Raw genomic sequence first — 21,098 nt, forward strand, 5'->3', positions numbered from 1 at the left:
ACAAAAAGGAAATTAAGACGACAATCTCATTTGCTATATCATCAGATTTATCAATTTTGTTGATCTTACAAACAACCAATTTTGGATTTTCTCCAATATTTCACTGTTTGCAATTTTGTTGATTTCTACTCATATCTTTATTATTTGCTTCATTTATCTTGCTTTGGTGATAACTTGCTCTTCGTTTTCTGATCTCTTAAAGGAAAAACTAATTATTAATTTCAGACCCTTTTTCTTTCCTACCATAAGCATGTAAAGCTATAAATTTCCCTCGATGCAGTACTATTAGCTGCACTTCATAAATTCTGATAATCACTGTTTTTCAACTTGAGACCATTTATAGTTAATATAATTATGCACATAACTGGATTTAGATGTGACATCTTGCTATTTATATGTCTCAGGTGTCTGTTGGTCTTGTTCTTTTGTGTTAAACAACTGCCTTTAACGTTATCATTTTATTCCTCAGTTTTTTGGAGTAATTTCTTCTTAGAGATTGTATAGGTTATAAGGTGCTGTATAGATTTTAAGATTACAGTTAATTCCAGATTTAATTGCCATAAATTATAGCACCTTGATCCAATACAGTAGATCCTTGAATAACATCATTTTATCCAACATCTGTTTTGTTATAACATTGATGAGATGCCACAGGAACTCTGTTTATATCAATTAGCCTGTGGTAAAACTGGTTTCGCTATATGTCATTTCACTTAGTTGCAGAACCTACTGATGACCTGAAGTGAGGATTTACTGTACAGTAGCATGTCTTCCTACTCCTTTGTTATTGTTCTGTGTCTTACCAACAGAGAAACCTGTCATAAGTGCTCCCTAAAATAATCTGCCTTTTAAAGAAATTAAGGGAAGAAAATGATACATATTTTTATATTTTATTTCTTCAAATATTTTTCTGTCCCTTTCTCACCTCTCTGAGATTCCAAATACATATATGTTGGTATGCTTGATATTGTACCAAAGCTCTCTGAAGCTCTTTATATTTCATCATTATTTTTCCTCGCTATCCTTCAAATTGGCTGTTAACTGAACTGCAACCTTAAGCTACCAGAGCTGCATATTACCCTTATTCATTCATCACCGACCAAGTTTCCTACATTTAATGAAAACATTGTCAGGCTTGGGTTTTAACCTTGTACTCCAAATCAATTAAATTCTCTCTCTTGAACCCATTATTGTTATCCAAGTTCCAGCATCTTTTCATGAATACATGCTTATCACTTCATTCTTAGCTTTTGGTCAATTTCGAGAGTCCCCCAATACAAGTAACCTCGTTTTATTGCACTTTGTTTTACTGTGCTTCACAGACACTGCATTTTTTTTTTTTTCAAATTGAAGGTAAGACCCTCCACCAGCAAAAAGATTATAATTCTCTGAAGATTCAGATGGCGGTTAGCATTTTTTAGCAATAAAGTATTTTTAAATTAAGGTATATACATTGTTTTTTAAGAAATAATGCTATTGCACACTTAATAGACTATAGTATAGTGTAAACATAACTTCTGTATGCACTGAGAAAACAAAAAATTCATGTCACTTGTTTTATTGCAATATTTGCTTTATTGCACTGTTCAGGAATCGAGCCCACAATATCTCCCAGGTATGCCTGTAGTTATTTTTGAAAATTCTGTCCAGTAATGCACTTATTTTATGGGGAGAGGATTTGCTTACCTCTTTACTATAACTGGAAACCATTCCCCAATCATCTGTAAATTTATACATACAAGTCACGCATTTTAAATATATAAGTAGATAATGCTTACTAAATTTATACAGTAATGTGTAACCACAGTCTAGATTTAGAATACTTCCATCACCCCAAAAATTTCTTCATGATGACTTTACAGTACATCTCTAACCCTGAACTTCAGACAATATCTTTTGCCTTTTATAAAAGTATTCATATAAATAGAATTATGCAATTTATCTTCTATTTTAACTTATATAATTTTTTAGTTCTATCATGTTGTTCCTGGTACCATTCATTTCTTTATATTGCTGAACTGTATTCCATTGTATGGAGGAACCACAACATGTGATTCACCCACCAATTCTTGGCAATTTGGATTACCTCCAATTGATTGCTCTTTATACCTAATGCTGTTATGAATATCTGCATACACATCTTTTTGTGAACATGTTTTTATTTCTCTTGGGGAGATACCTAAAAGTGGATCTGCTCAGTCATATGTGGTATATGTACACTGAACTTTTTAAGAAACCAAACTGAACTTTTTAAAAAACTGACAAACTGTTCTACAAAGTAGCTACATCGTTTTATATTCCCACTAGTAAACTATGAGGTTTCCAATTTCTCCATATCCTTTCCAATACTTTGTATCGTACATCTTTTTAATTATGGGCAGTCTATTGGAGACTGAATTAGACTGGTGGGTGCCAGGAACTGTGGGGAGAGGGTGATGGGGAGTTATTGTTTAATGAGTATAGATGATGAGAAGGGTCTGGAAATGGATCCTAGTGATGGTTGTACAACACTACGAATGTTCTTAATGCCAATGAATTATAAACTTAAGAATTGCTAAATGAAAAATTTTATGTTATGCATATTTTACGATTGGGGGGAAATTTGCATTGTAAATTATTTTTCTCATCAATCTTTTTTTATTATTCCATTTCACTTTCAAAAATGTTAAGTGAAAAAAACAACAAAAACAAAAGAAGTCTTATAAGAGCAGTCTCCAAGAAAGGGTTTGCTTTAAAATATATGATAGATTTTACAGACTTGTGCAATCACCACAATCAAATTTAGTGCATCTTCATCACTAAAAATAAATCCCATAACTATGAACAGTCATCCCCCATATTTCTTCTTTCCTTCCAAACTCCCTAGGCAACTGGTAATTTATTTTCTCTTTCTACAGATTAGCCTATTCTGGGCATTTTATATAAATATAAAAATACGACATATGTTCTACTGTGGATGGCTTCTTTTACTATGCATAATATTTTTAAGATCCATTGTAGCATGAATCGGTATTTTATCTTTTTATTGCTAAATAATATTACGCTGTATGTACATGCCATATTTTATTTGTCCATCCATTTGATTGGTGGATGTACCCTTGGATTGCTCCTACTTTTTTGGCTGTTATGAATAATGCTGCCATGACATCCATGTACAAATTTTTATGCGGACATATTTTTTCATTTCTCTTCAGTATATACTTGAGATAAATTGCTGAGTCATATGGTAACTCTTTTCCAAAGCAGCTGCACAATTTTACATTCCCACCAGAAGTATATGAGAACTCTCATTTCTTTTATTGGCCATTGGTATATCTTTTCAGAGAAAAAGTCTATTCAAATCCTTTGTTCACTTTAAAATTAGTTTAATTTATCTTTTTATTATTCAGCTGTAGGAGTTCTTTCTACATTCTGAACACCAGTCCCTTATCAAAAATATGACTTCCAAATATCTTCTCCCCTTTGGTGCATTGTCTTCAAACTTTCTTGATGGTGCAAAAGGTAGCACAAAATTTTTAAATTTTTATGAAGCTCAATTTACTTCCCCACTTTTTAAAACTTGACTCTTAAGTATTTCTAAAACATATTTTTGATCATCACATCAGATGATGTTATAATTTTTGTCTCAACTCATGAGAAGAATAATATGTATACTTCTATTTTTACCTATTCTGCTATTCTTCTCTCTCTGAAGTTCCAAGCCTTTTTTTGTTTATAATTTCTTTGGAAAACTTCCTTTAGCCATTCTTTTGAGTAGTGACAAATTTCTCTTAATTTTCCTTTTTATAAGAATGTCTTTATTTCCTCTTCATTCCTGAATATTTTCATTAGACACAGAATTTCAGTTTAACAGTTCTTTTATTTCACTATTTTAAAAATGTGGTACCACTTCCTTCATCTTCCATGGAGTCTGATGAGAAATCTGCAGCCTATCATACATTACGGAGGGAATGTAGCACATTACAGTGCCTATGGAAGATAGTTTAACAGTTTCTAACAAAACTAAACGTGCACTTATAAAACTCATCAATTACACTTTTGGACATTTAATATAAACAAATAAAACTTTACATGAATCACATAAAAACTTTTACACAAAGATTCATAGCAGCTTTTTTCGGAATAGCAAAATGCTAGAAATGACTCAAATGTCCTTCAATGGGTGAATGTCTGAACAAATACACCCACACACAGGGATAAAACCAAGGGATAAGAAAGAGTGAATCACATCGAACAAACTAAATGAACTTCAAGGATATTATATTCACTGTAAAATGTCAATCTTAAGATATTATATACCATATGATTTCACTAATATAAAATTCTAGAAATCACAAAATTATGGAGATGGAGAACATACTAGGGGTTGTCAGGAGAAAGGGATGTGGGTATGTTTAGGGATGGGCATGAATACAAAGCGCTGTGTGTATCTTAATTGCTCATTATCTTAATCTATACATAGGATAAAATTTGGTAGAACTATATATACCCATGTACATGTATGAATGAATGCAGGTAAAACAAATGGTGAGAGCTTAATAAGGTGTGTAGTCATGTAATAGTAATGTGCCTTATCAATTTTCTGGTTTTGATATTGCACTACAGCTATATAGTGAAACCATGGGTATAGATTTTATACCATTTGTAAATATTTTACTTTCTTCTGTAAAATATTTGTGTTTTTTTGCCTATTTTTCTATTTTAACTCAATCTTACAAGATTCCCTTTCTTTTCATATGTTATAAACTTCTACCTCTCTTTCCAACACAATTAGTATTGAATACTATAGTTGATGGTTCTAATACAGAAACCATCCAGCAAAAGACATGCTAATCTTGGTGTACAGCAAAACCTCATACCACTACATAGGATTCCTTGAATCTTCAGCTCATGAGCTTCACAAATATATAACAATCAGACACTAATGGAAGGATTCTCTCCATTGCACTATCACTTTGCCCAAAACATCAAATCGGTAATATCAGAGATATGCCAATACAATTGTCCTAAGACATGTAATTTTACTCACCATTTATCTAAACAGGCTGAATCCCTAAATATATATAGTAATAACGTGACTATATCAAATAAAGCAAAGCACTTTAATTGATACAAGGTGGATAGCCTTTATCATATGAACAAAAAAAGAGACAAAATATCTCATGAACTATTAAATTATTATGAACAACACTTGTACTGAGGGCAAGATAGCTCAAGTCTACGTCATCATTCTGAAGCGTTTTTCTTTGATTAGAGACGTTGCCACATTGCTAACTTCAATTACATAAATGTGTAAAGGCAAATTATACTGCTTAACTTATCCTAGCCATGAAATGCTTTTAAATAAAACATGAAAGTAACAGACAAAAATGTACATGAAGTCAATCAAATCCATTCTTCCTTAATGCAGTTACCACACAATGATTCCGTTGCCATAAAATGAAACTAATCAAGTTAGCATCAGAAAGGAGTGAAACAAATTTTATATACTGCCACTGTAAACATGAAAATGTCTTTATTAAAGGCTCAATGGATTTAAACAGCAAAACCTAATGTCAGCTTTAGCTCCTGAGATGTTTATGGAAAAGGAAAAAACATTACAGCTAAGGTCAAACATCAGTGGGAAAGGGCTAAAAGTGATAAATCTATCACATTAACCACTCCGGTCTTTTTAATACAATCCAGCATAACCTAAAAATAGCCCTGTACTCCAACTGAACTATTTATCAGAGACTAAAATGTCTTCTTGACAAAAAACAGATTCATGTTAATAAGAGAAAGGAGGACATTATTACACTGAAAAAATCTTGTTGCTTTAAAAAATATTTATAATTCTTTCCAAATGTACATAGCAACTTACCATTTATTGAATATCAATTTATTTTCTGTCTTATCATAGAATTTTTAAATTAAGTTAAAATTTTAGAATATGTTATAATACTAATAGAAGAGATAAAATTTCAGGTTGAACAACACTTTTCAACTTTTTTTAACTTTTAAAAGCGAACATTTTTATGATTCTTATTTCCTAAAAAAAAACTTTATTGTTTCAAGTGTAACAATACATCGATCACAGAAAAATTAATTTTTGCAATTCCACAATCTATGGTCCATTTCCATATTTCAAATCTGAGAATTCCATTTAAAATTATAACAAGTCACTAAAGAACAAGAGGGAGTAGGAGGCACAGTTGGAAACGTAAGGCCTACTGCTATGCTTTTTATATAATTCATTTAAATTTTTCTTTTTTGCATGTTCCTATACTTAAATAAAATAATGAGTTATATCTCTATTTCATCAAAGATAATAAGAGAGAACATCTCCCATTTTTAGATGACCACAAACCTGTCTGTCAACAAATGCTAGATGTTTAACAGACTTACTTATACTTACTAAACTAGACAATGTTGAGGAGGGCTGCTACTACACAGTAAGTGTAGGTGGCCTTGGAGGTGAATTAATTAAGAATCAAAGGACAAAAGAAAGTATTTTTTACTTTAACACTCATAAAGCACTAAAGGATTTATATATTTAATTCTAATTTAAAAAGAGAACATCTGTATTTGTCTGTCAACTTGAACAAATTAACAAAACTTTTTTAAAAAAGTCATTACAGTTGACTGAAAAGTTTACTAGCACTTCATTAAAAAAGTTTTAAACAAGAATACAAGCCTGTAATATATTTGGTTAACCACAAAGTTAAGATAGGAGAGCTGGAGAATTATTATTATTCAGATTTCAAACAAAATACAATAGCCAAATTCAATAACCAAATTTTCAAATTTCAAAAATATTTGTCTTTTAATTGTAACAGACTCCACATTTTTTTGAAATGCCACTTGATCTTACTATAGGGATTATTACATGAGTAGCAGCCAAATGTAATCTTTCACCGAGATGTAGAACCACATATGCTGGAAGCAGATTTTCTCAAAAAAAAAAAGCAATACTTTAAAGGCTCACATAGTTTCTAATCACTATGTTCTTAAAACAGAATTAAGTATTCTGTTTCTCTAATTCTATCTAATTCTACTAGTCAATTTTTATAGCAATGATTGCAAACTATTATCTTCCTTTCAGAAATGTATTTAAAATTCAAGACTAAAATACGAAAGAAAATAATGTTTATGAGTGCATGATAGGAAAAAAAACAAAATCCAATTGGCTTCACACCAACAAGATTTAAGTGCAAGCATTGTGTATTTTTCCATGTTTATGATCATTCTTTCTGAATGTTTCTGAACCTAGATTTTAAAATTGTTTTATTTGAAGATATAGGATTTTATAATTAGTTATTATCATATATATATTTTAATATATACTTTGAGATTTTGTATATTTTTTCATATTCGTAAGGCAATATCTGTAATAAAATTTGTTATTGTCACTTGTAATCATCATAGTTAATTTTTTTAATTCCCCCAAATATGTAAGGACCTGTTGATTATTTCCATAAGCAAGCCTCTACCTTAAAGACAAATAAATCTTCTCATTTAGGTTCTAACAAATCATTTTAAAAAAAAAGAAACAGTATTATGAACAAAACAGTATAAAGAGATATATAATTATTTATTTTTGAAACATATCCTAATGAAGGGATAACAAGAGAATTCCTTAGAACCTCAATTGTACTATCGGGTATGATGCATTAATACAATTTGAAATAAATACATATAAAATTTGAAATGAGAAATCTCAATATGTTACTCATCATTTTGGGGGAAATAAATTCTAACCTGAAATAACCTCGATTTCTAGAATTTCAAATTAACAATCTCCAAAGCCAAGTACATTTTAGCTGATCTTGATTCCAAATGCTATTCTCAGTCAGCCCATCCGCTGCAGAAAATAGACATCACAAGCATCAGAAGTTCTTACCTGGCCCTCTCCAACTGTTTCAGTGTCGATTACTGTGATGATGCCTGGAACCAAAGGACTTCGCCTTGAATTACTATGGATGGCAACATCGTCTTCTGTCACACCTGAAGGTAGTGTGCCTGTCAGTTGAGTCACCACTTTCCCAACCATTGTCAGGCCAGTTTTCAATGTCTATACAATGAAAGGTAAAATATATTACTTTACATCAATATTTGGATTCTAAATAGCAACGTGCATTTCGTTCATTCTCCTACCCATTAAATTCTTCTTACAAGCTTCTACTTAACAGTAAACTGTCAAAGAAATTCAGTCTGACTTTTCATATGATCTTATTCTAGTTAGAAAATCAGTATTCGTTTGATCAAATGGTATCAAAGTCATTTGGTGAGTCCCAAAGTCAGTATGGTGAGAATAAAGCCATAGATAAATAATTAACGAGCTATGTTTCACATTTGGATACAATTATATTTTTAGAAAAATTATTTTTCCCCTCACCTTAATGCATGTGACAAAATATGTGACATAGTAAAAAGTAAAAACTAAGTGATGCTCTATTTTTTTTTGAAATCTAATTTTACTCTTCTCCCTAATGCATCTAACAAAATATGTGACATAGTAAGAAATAAAAACTAAGTGATGCTCTATTTTTTTTTTGAAATCTAATTTTAAATCTATTTTTTAAAAATGTCTACAGCACCTGGTCTTCCTAGGTGGTCTCCCATCCAAGTACTAACTAGGACCGACCTTGCTTAGCTTCCGAGATGAGACATTGGGCTTGTTTAGGGTGGTATGGCTATAGACCATGGACCATGGCTCCACTGGGGTGCGAACCCAGGACCTTCTGCATGTAAAGCAGACATGCTAACCGCTACACTATGGAACCACGTCCACAATTTTTTAGCCTTAAAAAGACTATGATGCTGATAGAATCCCTATGTGAAAAATGACTATGCTTCCGAAAATAATCTATAATGTGCTGTTATATAATATTGTATATTGAGATTTGGCATGTGAAAACTATAGTCTCCATCCAACATACTAATTATTAGATGAACAAAATATATAACATTAGCTAGGAAGCTTCTTTTCTCTCTGGTAACAGAAAGCAATTCAATGTAATGCTCCTAATATACAACTTCTGTTAAAGACAACTTAAGATGTGATATAATTACATTTTAGTTCCATTTCATTCAAAGCAAATAAAACTATACACAAATTTTCAAAGTGTGTATTTTTTCTTTTATGGGAATCTCATTATCTCATTATCCTCATATGCATTAACAAGCAATGATGTTATGGTAAAGTATTGTTTTGTTTAGTTTTATTTTGTTTGAAAGGGAAGAAAGCTAAAGCAAAAATAAAATAATATGATTCATACACACTGAGAAAAGATCTAGTCATTAGAGCCAAAATAAGTAGTCTAGATTACACAGACGTATCAAAAGTTATATATGATACCATAAACACACATTCAGAAATAATTTTTTCTAATTCTCATGTCATGAGGAAAAGTTTTCATTAAAATACTTTCAATTAATCTTTAGCTACTCTTTTAAAAAAGAGAAAATGTGATTTTAAAAAATAATTAGATTGAAATTTAAAAACATGAAACGTATTTGCCAAAGAAATTTTCCATTAAAACACCACATAACTAACACTAGCAATATATGCATTTTACAATAACTATGTTTTATGCAACCTTTACTATGAATTTGCACTTGGTTAAGGCTCTCAACATAAATGATCTCTATAGATTTCCTCAAACACCTCAGGTTTACAGAAGAGAAAAATTGAGGCTACAGAATTTAAGTAAAACAACAGCTCAAACGACTAGCCAATGGACAAAACTAGAATTCAGAACTAGGACTGTAACTACAGAGGCTGATTTGAATCACTATTCAATATTGCCTTGTAATCTATTCTTGTTACTACTCGTGACCACACACTTCATGAATTCAGAACACAGATGTATACTGGAAGGGAGGGGGAGAGGAATGAAGACCATAATAGTGTATCTTAATAAATACTTAAATAAATGACCAGCAAAGCCATTTGCTAAATTCAAGCAAAGATATAACTTACAGCTGACTGAAACCAGGAAAAAGCCACAAATCAATCCTAACTGTTTTGTTTAGTGCTAAAAACTCAAACTGCAGTGATTATAAAACATAGCAGCATTCCTCAATTAGCAGCCAAACATTTGTTTCAATAATTCACAAGAAATGACTTGCACAAAGTCTGTTAGAGTGTTGTCAAGAAAGCTTCTGAAGGACCAACAAAATCAGGCGCCACACTGTATTGATGTCAAAGGCTGGCCAGGATGCCTTATTAACCTCTGAGATGCCTCAGCTGATGTACTTACTCCATTAATGCTAATGGAGATGCTCCCACTTAAATTACGGAGCTACCTCTTTATCAAAGAAATGCCTTTCAGGTTTAAAGTCTTAGCTTGTATATCCTCCCCATTTGCCCTTGAGTCTATTATTTCATGCTCTTATACCAATGAATAGGAATAAACTAAAATAACTGGAGCACACAGAAAGTGGGAAGTAATGTACCAAAGCAAACCACAAGATAAAGGGAAAAGTTAACATAAGAGAACTAGGGAAAATCTCCAAAAGTGGGTAGGTGGGGGGACAGAATAGCATATTTCATTTCAAAGGCTCATATTACATGAAGAGTTATTGATATTGCTCATAAAAAAAAGAAAAGAAAAAGAAAAACTAATGACTACCAGTGGGATCATCTTATTAGTGAACAAAAATCTAAACCCAAAATTTAACAGTCACCAAAACTGCACTTTGTATAGCAAATGACAAAATGGTACTATCTATCACAGCTCACTAACTTTCAAAATAAGGTCTAATGCAGGAGCTGAGAGAGAGAGGGTGCTACAAGTTTTCTCCATTAGTAAAGACTTTTGCTTCTAGGGGAAATTTGTTTCCATATCACATCGATGAGCACTAGTGGCTGAGAGCAATATATAATGTTATTTTATAACTTTCACATACCATGTTTAAACATCTAAATCACCTCAGAGTGTAATTAGCCTTTTCACTACATTTTAGTATAAAAGGTATGTGCATACCTCAATGATTTCCTCAAGTATATACAGAAAAGGGTGGCAGCTAAGCAAAATTTAAGAATAAAAATTTTAGGAATAAAAAATCTATTTTGGCCAAAAAGAGGTATTAGTTTTGATGAAGTGTCCTAAAAATCTGAGCTATATAAATTTAAAAGTTCTTCGTATACCTGACTAATCTTAAGAGTATTCACAAAACTAAATAGATAGTATCTGTAAGAAAACTGAACATAAATTTATAATAAATGTGTGAAATAATTCACAATGATCAAAAATTCAAATCAGCATGGTACTTTTTCTGTCCTTCTACAGACAGATTTGCTAAAAGGTCACCAGGCATCTTTAACCTTTCTCACGCCATATCAGTTGTCCTCCCTACCCATTAGTGCTAATGCTGCTGCCCTCACAAAAGCTGTTAGTTGTCATTAAGAAGTTATCAGATAACAAGAGAAAACAGAGGCATTCTTATTAAATCAATTTACCACACTGGGGTTAGAATACATTAAAAGGAAAAATCAAATAGGACAGTTACAGGGTAACCAGAAAATATGGACCAAGATTTTATAAATGTATCAAAATAATCCAATGTGAACAATTTCAATATTAAATTTTTCCTTCACCACCACCACAGAAAATTCGTCACTATTTTACTCTTTATAAAGAAAGACAAATTTTGAAATTCAAAGGGAAAAATCAAAAGGCATAAAGATTCATTTTAAGTGCTATTTGAAAATCCAAAATTTGTAAAAGATTATTGTCTCTAGGAGATTCAAGTACACAGACAATTAATTTTTTTATACCTATAACTGTACAGTGAGACAAAAAAATTTTTTTAATTAATCGTTCTATATAACAAAGTGGTTAAGTAACCTCTATGAAGCCACATAAGAAGCTGTCATCAGAGAAAAATGTTAATAATTACTCTTTCCAAGAAAGTGATTTAACACTGAAATTAATGTGAACTTATTTTAAGATTAGTATTTTCTTGAGGAGTACATACTACATGGCTTTTTAAATATTTCCCATGTTGTATCTCAAAAATATTATGTTAACTAGAAATGATAAAAATGGTAAGAAATAACATGAAATTTTGCTTTTTATGTTCAATGACAGTCGAGGTAAACCAGATCAATCCTACCAATGTAAACAAAAAGGAAAACTGTGGAGAATTTGTTTTAAAACTCCACCTGAAGGTATTGAATATGTAACAAGTTAGTGAAAGGTTAATAAGTGCAAATCCAAGAGAACAAGGAAACCCAGACATGTGAGCAGGGTATTCAGGCCTAGATGCATCTGATGATCATTGCCAAGAGACCGAGTGAAGCTTCTGATGGATTCGTGGAACTAAGTGGTCATATTCAAGGGGGTCAACCTGGTGACTATCCTGCCATGCTTTGGGTTGGAACATAAAGGGATATACAATAGAAATAAGAGTGAATATGTAGTAATCAGACTCTCAAAGCTATTTAGGTGAGCTTTACTTAACTAATTTAGGAGAGCTTTATTTAAATAATTTAAGTAATCTCAATCCCTGAAATTAAGCTAAAATAATGTAAGACTGATAGTGCTGCAGAATTCTGGCATCACCTCAAATTCAAAAGTGTTTCTAAGGATTTTTGAAATGAATTCCGGCAAACAAGGAGTCAAGACATCATAAATGAGGACTGGCAGAAACAAACAAAAACACACCCAAAAGGGAGCCAGATATTGGAGTTGTGAGAAACATATTTTAAAATGACCATGTTTACTGGATTTGAACAGTTTGGTAATTTGAGAGAAGTGCAATTCTAGAGACTCAGAAACTACCACTATTCACTAAAAGATTTTATCAATGCACATATGTTCAATTTTATCACTTTTTGTGCATATATTGAGATAACGATCTTTCTTACCTTTATTCTGTTAATGTGGCAAATTACACTCATTGATTTTGAGTAATAAACCAGCCTCATGTTGTGGAATTATCACAACTGGATTGTGACACATTATCCTTACTATATATTGTTTTTTCTTTTTTCTGCTAGTTTTTTGTTTAGATGTTAATGAGTAAGATAGGACCATAGTTTTCCTTCTTCATAATGCTCTTGTCAAGTTTCAGTATCAAGGTGACCTCACATCATAAAACAAGATTAGACATAATTGGACTCTTTTATTCTATGTAAGAATCTTTGCCATTGTTTATTCTTAAATGTTAGAATTCTCTGGAGAAGGTTTCTAGGTCTGAAGATACCTTGGTGAGATTAGATTTTCTTAGTAAACTTTTTTACACCCCATTATACAGCAAAGTACTAGAATTATAAGTGTACATCATGATGAAATTTTCACAAGTAAACACACTAATAGGAGTATAATCCATAATGTAACAGTAACAAAGACAAAAGAATATATTTATAATTATACTACTTAGAGAAGTTATTTCGATGTGCTTACCATGTAAAACTGTAACTGCTTTATATCTCAGAAGGCTAATTTACACACAAAGTTTATAATATAACTTACTATAAGAAATTACCATTGGGGGAGCAGCGGGGGGGATGGCAATCATCCCGCCTTTTCAATCTTTCCTATATAAAACATCCAAATGAAATGAAGCATCATTTTATTTCTGGTAGGATTTTAAGAAAATAATTTATCAGTATTTTAAAAGAAATTCTATGCTCTCTAATTCAGGGGTCTATATGTACAAAGATAGACATATAAATATATAAACTTTGCAAAAATATTTCTTTACATAAGTTAAAAAAGCAGAGTATAATATATGATTGGTTTGAACATGTTAAGACTATCAAGAAGTGGGTGATTTTTATGTCATGTTTATATTTTCTTTCATTATGTAAATTTACAAAAAAACGTGAATAAGCATTAAAATCAGGCAATAGCAATTAAACAAATATTAAATATTAACCACTTTATCCAAAAGCTAATGGCATAATTCTATACATTGCAGAACTAACAATGAATTTCAATTAACACCAATTTCCAATTTCACTGGTGACCAACAGTATACTGGAAATTGACTGGATCAAGGTGCTATCATCAATGCAACTTCTTACAAATGTGGGAGACATGACTATATAGTTTGCAATACTGGAGCATGAAAAGTAGGAAGCTTGGACTTGTTCTTTTCAAAGCATATTTAGTCTAGCCTCATTCCAACATATCCATTTTCAGCTAACAGCTAAACAGCTTTTACAAAGGTACACAAACAAGTAATTATACCAGAGAAGAGCTGAAAAGTTGTCCTTCATAACTGAAAATTACTCGAAATGATAATACAGTGAGCTATCCTGACACAAGTGTATGACACAGATAAGTCTACACGGAATCTAATTCTTGAGAAGTAGATCTCATTGGTATGCTTTGTGCATCTATTATAAACTAACTGAATAATACTGATGCTGCCTAATTACTCTCTCAGATTTCTCTTCATTAAAATAAAAAATAATCATTATTTTTGCATACACAATGGAAAGAAGTAAGTAATTTTTATCAAGATTCTGAAATCTAAAATATATATAGTGCTGTAAGCATAAAGACATTCAGTATTTACCTTTTGAGTGAAAAATATGTAATGCTTCTCTCATCAAACCAAGAAGCACATTCTAAAGCACATCACATAAGCATTTGTGATATATCTTGAAGTATTTTTGTATTTGTTTTACATAAAAACAGTGTGACCTTTGATTCCCTCCCTGTGGTCTGCTTTTAAACTGTTGTTCTTTTCTGAATAGTTGTGCTTTCTATTACATGCTGTCGTTTAGATTCACTATGTCATCCCTATTATTAGAATTGTTTTGTTGTATACTTCAGAATTCAAAAGGACAGTGATTATAAGAATACCTTATAATCAGCATAAAGTTTACGACCCATCATCAAAGTTAACCCTCGCAAACACACCAAAAGAACTCATGTGACAAATGTACAGGGGGCAGTCCTGCGCCATGAAAGAATCTTTAAATATGCCAGGGGTTTGACTCAAGTTTTCTTAAGGAATAATATTCTTTTTATGTCAAATAGATTCATAAATGTTCAAAGATGCAAAGGGATGTCAGTATAGGTAGAATAATGCAAATCATACAAAAACAATCCAGAAGTCGGTACCTAAGACATATAAAGCGTCTTTCCAAAGTGTTAATTACATAACAGACTTTAATCTAGCTAAAAGACTTAAATATTTAAAATCAAATAAATATAAACCCTATAACATTAAAATAGAAAATAAAGTATTATTTATGACCCTTAAGAAATTAAATACCTAATCATTTAGTCACCATGTCTCCTCGGTGACAATAATTTTGACTTACTTCTTACTTTCATTTGTGAATGAAAAGGGAAGAGATAATCTCAACCGAATTCAGGAGAGAAACTTGGTAATCACTCCACATAATCACAACTCTCAGAGACTACTGGATACTCACTTTCGCAGCACTAATGACTGTGGCAGTATAAGATTGAATGTTGTCTCCACAGGCTCCACCACGGGACCGATAACATCTAATCAACTGGAAAAAGAGAGAGAGAAAAACCAAAAAGTCATTTCTATTAAACTGTTTAACTCTACAGACTATTAGGATAGAGCTTATTTACGATGCATCATGATGGTGGTGGGTGGGAATGTTTGCATGAATGTACTTCATACAAACAGCTAAAAGCCCTGTTGAGATACTTATACCCCCTTTTATAATCTACTGGTGCTGCTCAGGAAGTTTTATGCTCAAATATGATTTTCAATTACAAGATGAATAGTGTTTAAGAATTCATAAACTCTGAAATGGTAGGATTTGAGATCTGGCAGCCTTTCCACAAATAAAATTTAAAAATATAATCAAAGGACTGAGACATGCCTTTCTAACATTAAATACTTAACATATTAGCAAATTGGAGGTTCTGTCTTCTAAATTCTTACATAAAGATTATAAAATGCAACTTGAAAAAAACACACAAAAGAATTTGCCATATTTACATTTTCAACCATGTCAGTGGAAAAGTGGCACAAATTATGAAAACATCAGCTACTATACATATAGTAGCTATCACTTCAGGAGGCTTACTAGATCTACCATCAGAATGAAAATGACATGCCTTTATTCATGCCCGATGTAAATAACTTGTCAATTTTCAAAGTGAAAATTGCCTGACATGCATGAGTCTCTCATGTGCTGAGCAATAAACTTAGATTAAATCCTCCACTGCTACTGCATTAAAAAAATTAGCCAGATTTTTACATTTAAAAATATTTAATAAAATGACAGTAGTAGAGTACTAGAAAAGTTCCATGGTGCGACATGAATTATTAAATGTCTATAGAATTCAGAAAAAAAATCTACCTCTCCCAAAACAAAAGAACAAAAAATGCTTTATACAATTTAAAACCAGGCCATCTGATAAGATTAATATGTAAACTTTTTATTCCTTTATTTTGAAATCAAAATTTTCTGCATCACTAACACTATATTAAAAAACAATCACTCAAAGCAATAATAATATTATAATAAAATATATTTAAAAGTCTAATAGAAGCTGTCAAGTTGCCCACTGAATGGCTGCTAAGTAGATCTCAAGGTCAGTGGTGAGGAATTTTCTAAATGACAGGTGATCAGCAAATGTGGTTTCACATAGAGGAAAACAGTGAGTTTGAAAATGATTGTTTTAGTTAATAAAAAGAATCTAATTCATTCACTCATTCGTTCATTCATTCACAAATACATATTCAAAAGAAGTATAAAAATTATCCCTCTGCTGCCTCCTGCCGCATGTGCAAGTAACAGCATTATCTTGGAAATCACCTCCTCTTCCCTACTTCAGGTAATTAAAACAAAGACAAATTTGTGATAACAAGCAATACTATCACCTTTTCAATTCAACAAAAACTAAATTCTAAGTCAGCATTTCTACGGAAACATAATTAAACCAGAATTTTTTGTTTAAAGCTTAGAATCATTAGAAAATTACATTTACTTCTCAGTTCATGAAAATTAAAGATAAATCAGAAATTTCTGTAGTACAAAACTCTATAAAATGGACTAATTTCCAGGAAATATTGGTAAGTAAAAAAAAGCAATGTACAAAAGAGCACATATGTTATCTTTTGGGAAAGAAAGGGAAATATAAACATATATAACATATGATAAAATATATAAACATATAAATAAAATGTAAAGAGAAATACACACAATTATATATCAAATAAAAACTGTAACGACAATGAAGGAAAGCAGAAAAGAAGCAAAGAAGGACAAACTAATCAAAATAAAATATGAACACAGTATTTGAGTGCACACATTCAGTGTTAGGCAGTGATGGGAGTGGGGAGAATTGCAAAAACATACTAAACTCTTTTTATTTGGTTTGATTTTGTAGTCATATGAATAAGCAATTCTGCAATTACCATTTGTATTATAGGATTGAACAAATGAAGAAAAAGCGCTTATGCTAGGGTCTCCTGTGCAAAACAAAAGACATACAAATATAAAAATATGAAAAGAATCCTGTGAAAGTTCAATGAGAACTCTTCATTTTCAAAATAATATGTGCATATGTGTATACATAGGGGCACAAGTATACATATGTGTGTATTCACCTATTTATGTATATACAGAAGTAAGTGTGTGTATATAATATGCATGTTTCCAAACTTTGGTCAATGAAAGAGTCTACAAGCAAAAAGACACCAGTAACAATGAGCACATCTACTGAGCAAAGCTTAGTATCTAATACCATTGCCCACTAAAAGGAAACAGGAGTAGCAGATTCCAGGGCTGAGGTGGGGCAAGTACGAGATGAGCGTGGACATATTATGATACAAAAAGACACAGAAGAAGAGAAATACATAACTTCAATAAATCAAGAGAAAACATCAAAAACTCAAAATTAAAATCATTCTTTTTTTTTTTTTTAAAGAGTATGGGGTAGAGATAGGGTTTAAAAAAGAGCAGGGAGTAAGATAGGGAGTTACAGTCTTCAAACTTTTTGATGTTGTAAAAGACGAAGAAAGACTGTAATAGTCCATATTAAAAGAGTCTAAGGAGGCATTCCAACAAAATATAATATCTGATCTTAGACTAGATCTTGCACTACAGAAAAAAAAAATCTACAAATGACTAGATACAGTTAATTGACTAAACTGGAATACCAATGGTAAATTAGATAAAAGTATATTATCAATATTAAACTGGCTGATAACAAGTATTTAGGGGTAATATGATATATGTAACTTATTTTGAAATGGCTCAGAGGTCATTCTGAGTAAAGAGTAAATGAATGTGCTTTGTGCTATTTGCATTAAATTTATTCTTGCAAGTTTTCTGTAAGTTTTCCAAGTTAAAAGTACAGTTTAAAAGAGGCAATGAAAAAAAAAAATCAAGATACATGACCTCTTGCTTAAAATTTCAGTCAAATAGTAGTTTCACTGAAAGAGATTGTTATTCTAAAATTTTATTAAATTCTGTAATTCAATACTCAGACCAAAAGCTAAAACAATGAGAAACTGTTAATAAATACTAGCTCTTATGTAAATACCATAGAAAGGCATTTATCTGGAAATATTTCTTCCAAAGCATGGAAAAATCATCTGATTAGCAAACTCCTTGTGAATGACACTATACTTTCTGGTCCCTTTGTGTAATACCAGATTTTACTGACACATATCTCTCTCTACAAAGGCAAAACACCTGTATTCTAACTAGCTAATTTTTCGCACATGAGAACACATCTATAAGAGCCAATGACAATCATTACATCTTCTTGATTGTCTCCAGCACTCAAAGAAATGTATTATGGATGTACACATTAGAAAAAACCATTGTCACCACACGGAATTGTATGCATCCTGTCTTGTTAGAAAATCAAAAGAAAGAACAGGATGAAGCCTAAATATGGCATTCTAGCATTCAGTAAGATGTAACAGATTCACCTGTAGCAGACAGAATCTTGGAAAAAGCATCAAGGAATTCATCCAGAAAAATAACTCTTCAGTAGTTTCTTGATTTTGAGAATTCCAGAGGCTAGAGATTTACTTGTTCTGTGGTTTCACCAAATACTTACTGTACTTACCATATCCAGACTTATGTCAAAAACTCTTCAATAAATATTTATAAACAAGCAAAAGTAAAACAAAAAATGATAATCTTTGAGGTCTAATATTTTTTAGATTTCGTTCTATATTCCCATGCAGGGCACTAAATGGCATAAAAAGAATTTCACTTTTTCTTTCTGAAAATTCTAATTTGCTTTTTGCTTTGATTTGGATCTAAATAAAACTTTTGGTATATAACTATAATATCTTCATTTACTATGATGACTTTAATAGATAAATGAAATTGAAAATTCAACAAAATGTGAGCATCTGTGATTTAATTATTAAAACAAATGGCTGAACTCTTGTTTAGATTTGTTGTAGACAAATAGTTAAAGTAAAATTATTCTATCCCTTAGGCTCCCAATCTACCAATAGAGAGAGAAGTCCACAGAAACTACCGTGGTAAAATCAATGCTGTGTTTTAAGATTAATGGAGTAAAGTTTCTTATACAAAACTAAGCACAGAAAATTAAGATGGAGTCCAAATACTGCTCTTATGCAAGAAGGGAGATGGGACAATTACCAGGTATCCAACTAAAACCAAAACCAAACCAAAGAAAACAAACTAGCAAGTTAAAAGTTCATTACTGGTTGGTAATTACTTTGGAAAATTCTTCAACACTTGCTCCATTACCAAGAGTCCACACATCGGCCATGCCTTACCTTGTTTTCTGCATAAGCAAGCCAGCGGCTCCCAAGAGCAATAGGATTCATGTTGGGCCCTGGACAAGGATAGCAGCCTGAAAAATTTCAAATGACAATATTGAGAAACTTCTTAATAGGTTTTCTGTTGGTGCATCATATTTTTATGCCAAAAAAATGGAACAATCAAATGCTTTTATTTTTTCAAGTTTCACATAAAATTCCCATAGTATTAGTCATTATTTTAATAGCTAAATGAAGCTCTTTATTTTCTCCTCTACATTCCCTTTTTGGTTTTCACTTGTTCCAAAAAGAAACTAATATGGAAAGAACCGATCATCACTTTTAGTAAAAACTAGGTATTTTATACAGTTTATTGGTAGAGCAAAAGAGAGAAGCTAAAGGGAAACATTTAAGTTCATAAGTCTACAACTTCATAAGTCAAGCAACAATGTCTAGCGAGGAAAGAGGAATGATACACTTGGTTCAAGAATTTAAGGGCAAGAGATGAAGACATACACATAAAAGGAAATGACAATACTACGGTGGACAAAAAACAAACAAACAAAAAAGTACTTAAGTATGGGACCAAAAAGAAGTAAGCCACAAAGGGTGCCTCAACGGTAAGATGTTGGGAAACTATTTACATATCCCTATGTATTTACATTAGGCATTCAATTTCATTCTTCTTGTCTTCAGCCCAGCCAATAACAAACTGGTAGAAAGAATTATTTTGCAGTTCTCTTCTCTCAACAAGAATAAATCACATATTCCTGACAGTGAACACCATCCTTACATGGAAACACCAGAGCCATCTTCCTGAACTCTACTAACCAACACACACAATTTAGTCAAGTAAGTGATGTCTGTCATCCTAGAGGCTCTCATCTCCCCTCCTGGCCATGCCAATAAGGTCTCTGAGGTTAATGCCCTCATCTGTCAACTACACGAAATAATGTTCCACTGCTCACAAAACTGCTTTAAAGATGCTATAAACCTAAAAGCAACAAACAGGACAAACAGAGATTCATGGACATGGACAACAGACTAGTGGATACCAGAGCAGGAGAGGGGAGAGGAAGGCAGTAGGTGAGGTAAAAGCGGTCAAATATGTGGTGACAGAAAGAAATCTAACTATAGGCAATGAACACACAAGGTAATATATATATGTCTTACTGTTGAATTGTATACCTGAAACTTACTGGATTTCATTACCCAATGTCATCATAACAAAAATAATAATGATAAATAAAATAGAATGTTCATGATTAAAAGAGTTTGATAATACATTAAAAAGACTCCAATAATTTATATGAAAATACTTATTTATTGTTGATTTCTATACACTTTAAACAATATTATTGTTACTGATAAAGTCAATAAAAAACAATTAGCTGCAAAAAAAAAAAAAAAAAAAA

At 31.6% G+C, this 21,098-nt stretch overlaps 1 protein-coding gene and 1 pseudogene across 1 annotated transcript in view; both read right to left on the reverse strand.

Annotated features, from left to right (window-relative positions):
- The window catches only part of BCAS3 (BCAS3 microtubule associated cell migration factor), a 512,946-nt gene that overhangs the window by 370,095 nt on the left and 121,753 nt on the right, over positions 1-21,098 (reverse strand). The window contains 3 exon segments of the mRNA XM_039885843.1: positions 7,880-8,050; positions 15,380-15,463; positions 19,702-19,778. Of these exon segments, the coding sequence (XP_039741777.1) occupies positions 7,880-8,050; positions 15,380-15,463; positions 19,702-19,778 (332 nt within the window).
- On the reverse strand, positions 8,565-8,680 carry LOC120621326 (uncharacterized; annotated as a pseudogene).

This window comes from Pteropus medius, unplaced genomic scaffold, assembly GCF_902729225.1.
Source record: "Pteropus medius unplaced genomic scaffold, Ma_sr-lr_union100, whole genome shotgun sequence".
NCBI lineage: Eukaryota > Metazoa > Chordata > Mammalia > Chiroptera > Pteropodidae > Pteropus > Pteropus medius.